General features: G+C 56.3%; 1 protein-coding gene across 1 annotated transcript in view; it reads right to left on the reverse strand.

Moving 5' to 3' along the window:
- Positions 1 to 1,654: 1,654 nt before the first annotated feature.
- RNF215 (ring finger protein 215) overlaps positions 1,655 to 8,775 on the reverse strand; it is a 7,344-nt gene continuing 223 nt past the window's right edge. Inside the window, exons 2-10 of the mRNA XM_029921500.1 lie at positions 8,562 to 8,775; positions 8,181 to 8,324; positions 7,624 to 7,695; positions 7,458 to 7,543; positions 6,846 to 7,002; positions 3,153 to 3,272; positions 2,930 to 3,073; positions 2,583 to 2,685; positions 1,655 to 2,493 (exon numbers count right to left, since the gene is read on the reverse strand). The exon at positions 8,562 to 8,775 is cut by the window's right edge and continues 9 nt beyond it. Coding sequence (XP_029777360.1) covers positions 2,471 to 2,493; positions 2,583 to 2,685; positions 2,930 to 3,073; positions 3,153 to 3,272; positions 6,846 to 7,002; positions 7,458 to 7,543; positions 7,624 to 7,695; positions 8,181 to 8,324; positions 8,562 to 8,775 — 1,063 coding nt within the window. The 3' untranslated portion in view covers positions 1,655 to 2,470. The remainder of the gene's footprint in view (positions 2,494 to 2,582; positions 2,686 to 2,929; positions 3,074 to 3,152; positions 3,273 to 6,845; positions 7,003 to 7,457; positions 7,544 to 7,623; positions 7,696 to 8,180; positions 8,325 to 8,561) is intronic.

The following is an 8,775-nucleotide window of genomic DNA, read 5'->3' on the forward strand; positions in this document are numbered from 1 at the left end:
CCTTACAGCCCTGGCTGAGCCAGGGGAAGAGTCCTTCCTTCCCCATTCTGGGCAGGGACCACCTAGTCCCCAGTCAGGTAAGTCACCTGCCAGCAGAGGCCTGGCACACTGTGAGCCCTCAGTAAATGGGCATAGCCTGCCTCCATCCTGACAGGGTTATGGGAGAAGACACACCAAGGAGAGAAAGAAGAGCTGGGCCAGGTGAAAGGCCCACAGCGAGGGCAAAAGGGTGATGTGGACTCAGTGACCCCTACCAATAAAGAGCAGGGTCAGGGTAAGGGATGTATCAGGGAAGGAGAGCTGCTCCCAAGGTAGGTCCAGTAAAGGTGTATGAGGCAGAAAGGTGTCGGAGAACAGAGTCCCGGCTCTGGGCTCACAGAGGCACGCAGAGGGCAGGGAAGCCTTCCACAGCCCCAGGCTGGGCCTGGGGCCTCCTGCCCCACCTCTGAACCTGGGATGAGCACATTAAGGACCCAAGAAAGGCAGCCCTCCTTTTACTGAGGAACTGTTCACCTTCAAGAAATGTGAGTCACAAGGGCTTTTCTAAATCCGGGAGGTTGGATTACTATAAGGCAAGGCAGGGCCTCACCTAACCAGACACCCAGCAAGCCCTGGCTTTCCCAGGCCTGTCTCTTGGGGCCCAGGCACTGACACCAGGCCCATGGTCCAGTTTTCCTCACAAAGCCTCCAGCCGGCTCTGAGTCACTCATCAGTGAAGGATAAGCTCGAAGGCCTTGCTGAAGGCTTCTCATGGTAGACACTCCCAGCTTCCTATGACATTTTCCCCTGGTGAGGAGGCCAGCAGGCAGTGTGCCTCAATTTACAGAGAAGGGTCAAGACGGGCCACGTGTGTAGCTGAGCTGGCATGGCCACTGTCTGCCCAACTCTTGCTTCTGTGGAACCCGGCATTCCTGAGGGAGGCTGGGATGCCCTGGCCCTGCCCCTCACAGGTGAGATCCTGCCTTAGGGTGGGGTCCCTGAGGCAGGAGGCATGGACCCAAATCCAGGGAGAGGACCCATCAGTTCAGCTCCCCTCTGCTTATAATTCTGTAGGTCAGAAGTCCAAGCAGGCCCTGTGACTGGCTTCTCTGTTCAGGTTCTTAAAAGACTCACATCAAAGTATCTGCCAGGTTATATTCCTTTCTGACAGCTCTGGGAAAGAAGCCATTCCCAGGCTCATTCTAACTGTTGGCAGAACTTCCATTCTTGAAGCTATAGGACTGAGGTCCACTTCTTTGCTGGCCACTGGCAGCAGGGGCCATTCTTAGCTTTTAGAGGCTGTCTGCCTTCCTTGCCAAGAGGTCCCCTCCATCTTTAAGTTAGCAACAGAGAATTTCTCATGCATTGAATGCCCTTCCTGCTTCAACTTTCTGACTTCCTCTTCTTCCGCCAACCAGAGAAAACTCTCTGCTTCTACTAGGCTCTTGTGTTAGGTTAGGACCTCTTGGATATTTTCCTTATCTTAAGGTCAGCTGTGCCATATAACATAACCTAATCATAGGAGTTAAATCCATTAGACTCACAGTTGCAGGTTTATAACAGGGGATGTTCTGGAGGGCTGGGAGATCTTGGGGCCCATCTTAGAATCTACCGCTCATGCAGTAGAGCCCAAAGTGACTTTTCTGTCTTAAAATATCCACACAAATCTGACAGCTTATGTTAAAATATATCCATGTTTACTTCAATATTAAACTTCCCCTACCCCAAATCTAAAAAAACTGGCTGCCCCTAAAAGATGCACCACATTTATCCTGCAGCTTCAAGTATCCTGGTTGGCAACCTGTAGCCCTGCCAAGAAGCACAGGACTGGATGGCTCCTGAGGCTTCTGGTCCCAGCCAGGCCTGGAAGGGGGAGCCCAGCCTGACAGGCAGTAGCACTCACAGCTCCCAGTGTCTGAGGGCTGAGGGCAGTATCAGTGGAGGGGCCTCTGGGTTGAACATCACAGCCTGACCAAGATGTGTCCTGAAAGACTGTCAGGCAAGGGTGTCCCCAAGGCCATACAGCTCCTTCCACAACCCAAACCCCAATAAATAAGCACAAAGCTGGGCCAGCCACTGCAGCCTCAGCCCCCAGGGATGCCCAGACTGGCAGGTCAGAGAGCTGCCAGAGCCCTGGGAACAGCTGCGCCGCCCCACACCCTCTTTCCCAGGGCCCCACCCTGGGTCATGGGAGTTGCCTTGTGGGGACAAAAGACACACACACCCCAGGATGGCAGAGAAGGGCCCCACAGTGGCTTCTCGCTCTTGACTGGCAGGTCCAGACCCTGCATCCTTAACTGGGGGCTGTGGTCCCTCTTTCCCAGTACGAATGTGATGAGGTGCCTTGCTCCCTAGCAGGGGAGGCCCCTATCCTTCCTCCCACTGGCAGAGCTTCCCGTCCATCTGCTGTTCTGTTCCACGAGCACAGGCCTAGGGCCAGGATGCAGGTGGGAGGGTCCCTGGCCCATGTGCAGAGACCCAGCTGCGGCAGCTAATCATCTGAGTAGCGGTTCCCTGCAGGGGAGGAGGAAAAAACAGGGAGGGTAGGGTCAGGTGGGAAGCAGCTATACAGCCAGTCAAGGGCCCCCACCCTTGGTGCTTACCCAGGACATTGAATTTGCACAGCGGGCAGGTCTGCTGGAGCATCAGCCAGGGGTCCACGCAGTCTCGGTGAAACTCATGCTTACAGGGCAGCACCCGGAGCCACTGCAGGGTGTGAGGCAAGGGTTCAGGCCCCAGAGTCAAGCCTCCAAGTGGGGATGCCTGGCCCCCACCTTAGCTGGGGAAATGAAAGTTCTGTGGCCTATCCCCAGCCCCCTACTCTGCTTTCCTAGTTATAGTGGGGTCTGGGAGGGTAAGGGCCTGGTGGGAATGGTTCTGGGGTCTCTCTGGAGTGCAGTGAGAGGCATCATGGGTCAGCTGATGGCTGGCTTCTGCCCAGGGCACTAACCTGCTTGTTGCAGAAGTAGTCCAAACACACAGCGCAGGTCTCAGCACCAGGCTCTGGGAGCCCCTGTGCTGCCCGGCCCAGACGGCAGCGCCGGGTCTTGAGTGATGCCAGTCTCCGCACCACGCGGCGCTTGAACAGATCCACCTGTTGGGGGAAGGCAGGCACAGTTAGAGGGTAGGCTGGAGGGCTGGGGGCACTGGGGCTCCCAGGAGCTGGATCTCACCTGGCCTCCAGGCTCCCGCTGGTTCTGCCTTGATGCCTGCCGCTGGGCCTGGACCACAAGGCCTGTGCACAGGAGCATGGCCACCAGCAGGATGGCGTTCCATAGCTGCTGCAGGGGCTTCTGGGGAGAGGAGCAGGGTGTCGGGGTCCTGGGGCCACTCCACACTCTTCCCACAGTAAATCCACTCCAAGGACCAGGCCAGTAAGGTCCATTGGCATTGTGTCCCTGCAGGCTCCTGGCTTCCTCTTCTAAAGCCTCTGTCTCTCCCATCTGTGTGCTGCCAGGGTCTGCCTTGGCTGTCTACACAACTCTTCATCCAACTGCTGAGGGGACCCACATGTGTCCCCAGCCCAGGCCTCTCTTGGGCAACAAACTCAGTATGTTTTGCATACTTGGAAGCTTCTCTCTGGGAGCCTTACAGACTCCCCAGCTCACCTTCCCATCCCCACCCCTAACCCACACTTCTGGTCTACTTTCTTGGGCACCCACTTCCATAAGGGTAGAGCATTCACATGTTCCCCTGTGGCTTCAGGCTTAGGGGTCTCATGCATCCCTTCCCTCCATCCCACCCATCCACTCCTTGGGTGACCTGCTCCAGCCTCACTAGCCTATTTCCCACAGCCACAGGATCTCACTCTGATCATGCAGGACCCCTGCCGGACACTCTTCCCTGCAATGGCCCCACTCCCTACCCCCACCCTCAGGAGAAAACTCAAACTCCTCTAGCAGCCCTCTGGCAAGACCCTAGATCTCCCACCCGCTCTGCTCCTTGCTCCTTCTTATATGTTCCCAGTTCTTCCTCACCCCTTCCCCTGGCTAAAGCCTTTGGAAGCCCCTTGCTCAAGAGCTCTCCCTGACCACCAGGGCTAAGCAAACGCTCCCACTTGCCTCCCCCTGCCCAGCCCAGCCCTCCTCACACTCTCTACTGTGTGCTTCCTTGCCACTACCCTTGGTGGTCTTCAAACTCTCACTAGCAGGAGGAAACCACATCTGACCTGCCTCAGCCTTTTTGAGGCCCCTGAGGGCCTCAGAGGTGGGGTCATGCAGTGACCTTGACTTAACTCCCCCCACAACAATGTGGCAACTGGACTTTGAGTATGAAACAGCTGGCTCAGGAAATGATGTGGCAGAGTAAGCAAAATCCAGCCAGCTAACCCACACAGGCCCACCGTTTCACAGGGTCTTTGGATGTGTTAGGACAAATGAATGTATTCATTTAAAAGCTTTCTACATTCCTGGTAGCTTTCTTCCATCATGTTCTTCCTCAGCCAACAATGAAGTTCAACTATCATCATGTTGGGGGAGAGAGGCCGAGAAATGATTCGCTACTGAAAGAGAACACCACTCTGGACAAAGCTGGATGCTGCTAGTGTCACAAGATGTTAATCTTGCTCAGCGGTGGCACTCTAGAGACCATTATGAAGAGATGTCAGTGAGCCCTAGCTTTCCGCTCCTCACCCTCTCTCATCTGGTCTCTGTGTCCCTGTCTCCCTTGTACACCTGCTCCAGGAAGCTCTCCCCAACCCCCTAGGCTGAGCTCAGATGCATCTGCTATGCCCCAGAGGGCCCATGCCCACCACCAGCTCAGTGCTCAACCCAGCAGAGTGACAGCCATGGCCTACCTCCTCCCCAGGTGGGGCCCCATGAGCCCAGGGCTGAAGCTGCCCTGCTGAGCCAGGCGGACACGTGGTAGGACTCAGTGGCTACTGCAGTGTAAGCTCTCCAGGGAGGAACCTGGAGCTCCATGCCTTGGAGCAGCCTGGAAGCACTGGGTGGATGGAGGGCATGGCTACCTCAGAGCTCTGCTGCAGGCTGGAGACCAGTCTCCCCAGGCCCAGCACATTTGAGGGACACCCAGGTGAGGAGTGAGGGCAGGGTCTGTCCATCAGAGCAGTAAGGGAGCGGTTCATCTGACCCTTCTGATACATGGGTGCTGTAGCTCTGGATTTTGAGGCTGGAAGGATGATGACTAGGCCCTCGGATGGGGGCTGAGAGCTGGCTCCAGCCACCCTTAAGACACCTCCGCTATTATGGCTAGCCAACTATTGCATGGGCCTACCCTGGCCAGCAGCAGGGCTGTTCAGCTTTGCCCTCTGTACTAGCCAGGCTGATCTGAAGACTGTGTACATTCCCACCTCCAGGCTCGTTGCTCAGCCTCCCCCTTCCCTACCTCCGGCCTTTCTGCAGGCACTTCCTCTCATCTGACAGCCCCTCACCAAAGGCCTGCCCCACCCAGAGGTCTGTGTGGGCTGCCCTCCAGGGAGAAATACAGTGGGACTCCGTTTACTTCCAGAAAGCCCTTCCATTCCCGGAGTCCAGTGGCCGCTCCTTCCCTTCACAGAACTGTGGTTCAGTTTCCGCTGCTCAAACAGGAATTAGTACAAGCTGGGCTGAACTGAGAAGGCCTTTTCATGTGAGAGATCTTCCCTGCTTGTCTTTGAGCCCTTCAAGACAGAGCCCAGGTTATCACAGGGCTTTTGGGCCCTCCACAGCCCTTCCCATGGAGCCCTTAGTGTCCTAGGATATCAAAAGTTATCTGATGGCTGCTAACTTATTCAAGAACTCCTAGGGGCGCCTGGGTGGCTCAGTCAGTTAAGTGTCTGACTTCGGCTCAGGTCATGATCTTGCAGTTCGTGAGTTCAAGCCCTGCACTGGGTTCTGTGCTGACAGCTCAGAGCCTGGGGCCTGTTTCAGATTCTGTGTCTCCCTCTCTCTCTGCCCCTCCCCCACTTGTGTTCTGTCTCTGTCTCAAAAATAAATAAAAAAGAATTTCTAACAATGAAGATATTCATAGTAGCAGCACCTGCCTATCTGCTCCATGCCCCCTGTGAGCTTTATGTATACACCCCCTGGCAACCCTGTGGCTGTGTGCTGGCCTTGGTTTACAAGCAAGGGACATGAGATCAGAGACGTTAAACACACAGCCTGAGATCACTCAGCTAAAGTTGCAAGTCTGCCTGACTTGAAGCTGCCCTGCATGGTCCACACCCACCAACACCTACCGGAGGCTGCCTACCAGGAGACCAGGACATGCCTGCCCCGCAAAGAGTAGGCACTCGAGAAATGCTTGTGGATGGAGTATTGAAAAATCCAGAGACAAGTAAGACATAGCCCCAGCCTTCAGGAGACACCCATTCCCTGACATGCATGCAGGATGGCCTGTTCTAAGAACCCTGAGAAGGGTCTGACAAAGCACTGCTGTGATTTAGAAGAGGGAGAGAGGAATAGTGAGGTAGGTTGTGAGGGAAGCTTTCCAAATAAGGCAGGCAGATGGGGACATATGGAAACAGAGGAAAAAATGCAGGCATGGACAAGGCCTAGTGGAGGAGACCAGGGTGTGTGTGAAGGCCAGAAAATAGCACAGGGTGCAGAACATAAAGAGAAAGGAAAGAAAGGATAGGGGAGTAATTAGGAGAGCTGTGAAAGCCAGACTAAGGAGTCTGAATTTTATTCTGCAGGCAATGGGCAGCCAAAGAGGGCTTCTGGGTGGGAGAATAACATGACAATAGCAGCTGACACTGTGCATGACTCCAGTCAGGCACTGCACTGAGCACCCACCATGTCATTGATTACTCATTTCAGCCCTGGCAGGTGGAAGAAGTGGTTCTGGCCACCCAGGTGAGGAGAGGCCACAAGATCAGAGACAAGGCATGTGCGGGGCCCCACCTGAGCCTCCTCCCCTCAGGCACCCACCTGCTCCTGGGCCCGACTGCCTCCCAGGCACACCAGGTCCTGCCATCCTCCGTAGCCATCCTTGGAGAGGCCACAGGTGGTCCACAGGGTCAGCTTCCACTCGATATTGGCTGACAGGGACTCTCCGCTGGTGATCTCAGCTGTGGCCTGGGTCCTCCTGGGTGGGAAAGCCACAGGGGCCAGACGGAAGGATTCTTGGGAGGAGAGGCCCAGAACCATCCACCCCAACCTTGTAAGAAAAAAAGGATACCCCCAAGTATCCTCCCACAGCCCTTCTGCTTTGGCCCCCAGGCCCTTCCTGGCTATTGGTTTTTCCAGTTCTATCAGCCAGGCCAAGGAGGCCTGCAAGTCCCAGAAAGAACCTGTCAATCAGGAATCCAAATTCTTCCTTGCTGGAGCCAAATTCCCCTCTGTCCCTAGAACTGTCTCTTTGCTCCAGGCCCTGGCACCTTCTTCCAGTCCCCTCACCCATTTTTCAGACCAAGAGACTATAGCTTTAAGGTTAACAGGAAAAGCGCTGATCCTGAGACCCCTGAGACCATGGCAGATTCAGGGACCCCTCAGTACCAAGGCTCCCAGACCCAGTCCTTTAGAACCCAAACCCCAACTTACTGCAGCAGGGCCTCCAGTAGCTTGGTGACATTGGAAGAATAATGGAGGACAATCACTGGTCTGAGCAGAAGCTGCGATATGTCTAGCTGTTAATGGACAAGAAGGTCAGCTGGCCTTGGCCCCTTCTTCCCTGGCTTGCACACCCCCACTGCCTGAACAGGTTTACCTCTCGGACAACATTGTGGTTCAAGATGAGGAGGAGCAGGGCAGAGGCTCCCAGGAAGAGCGCCCTCCGCATCTGCAGGGGGACGGAGACAGAAGCTAGCAGGCACCCTGCCCACACACCTGCCTCACCACCCACGATGCAGTTCTTAGCTCCTGGTTCTGCAGTAGGTGTTTCCTCTGGACAGACTGGCTGTACACCCTTTGAGGTCAAGTGCAGAAACTCCTATTCCTCCTGCCATTTCCCCAGATGCTCTGTAGGACCCAAATGATTCTGTGCCTTCCCTGGTCCTAGCAGGACAGGCCTGCTCCTGGACCCTCGGCAGGAACTCCCCATCTGATACTCTCAGAGCCTAATAAAGCTTCCTGACTCTCTCTGGCCACCTCCCACCTCCCTGCTTCCACTCCATACTGACTCAATTTTAAAAACTGGGGGCCCTTGCCTCACCCAGGCCCAGGGTTTCTCTAGAAGCTTCTTAGGGGCTCACATGGTAATCTAGCTCTAGCAGATGCCTTGAAACCGCTTCCTCCAGCCCCCTTTCCCATATACACCCCCTGCACCTGCTGGACCAGGGCCTTAGGATAGGCCTGCGGGCCGCTGCCCTGACTCTCCTGGTGGAACTGGGCCGCCTGCTCCTTGCCCACGTATGCCACTGCAATCCAGCCTTCTACCGGCACCTCCTGCTCAGCATCCACGATGTCCATCTGTGGGGCAAGGGACCATGGGCAGAGGGAGGAGGGGGAAGAAAAGGGGTCGGACACACAGAGGGTTCAAGGCCAGGGTTTGGAAGGGAGTTTGAAGGGGAGAGCCTCTGGATTCAGGATTTGCAAGCCGGGAATCTGGGGCCTGGACAGCCTGGGGTGAGGCCCTGGGCTGCTAGGGCTTGGTCCAGGATGAAGGCCGGACCTGGGTGCGGAGCCAGATGGCTCGGCTGCGCTCACCAGCAGCAGGCGACCGCCCAGCGTGGGTGCTGGGTCGGCTTCGGGGCCAATCCTGACGCCCTCCAGGATCAGAGCGTCCTGCCGCGGCAGCCTCACGTCCACCCTCACCGCGCGAGCCCCGCCCCGCCCCGCCCTGGCCGCAGGCTCGCTGCCGTCTGCCGCGGCCCCAGGTCCCGCCAGGCCCAGCCAGAGCGGCAGCAGGGACAGCAGTAGC

Source organism: Suricata suricatta, chromosome 14, assembly GCF_006229205.1.
Source record: "Suricata suricatta isolate VVHF042 chromosome 14, meerkat_22Aug2017_6uvM2_HiC, whole genome shotgun sequence".
NCBI lineage: Eukaryota > Metazoa > Chordata > Mammalia > Carnivora > Herpestidae > Suricata > Suricata suricatta.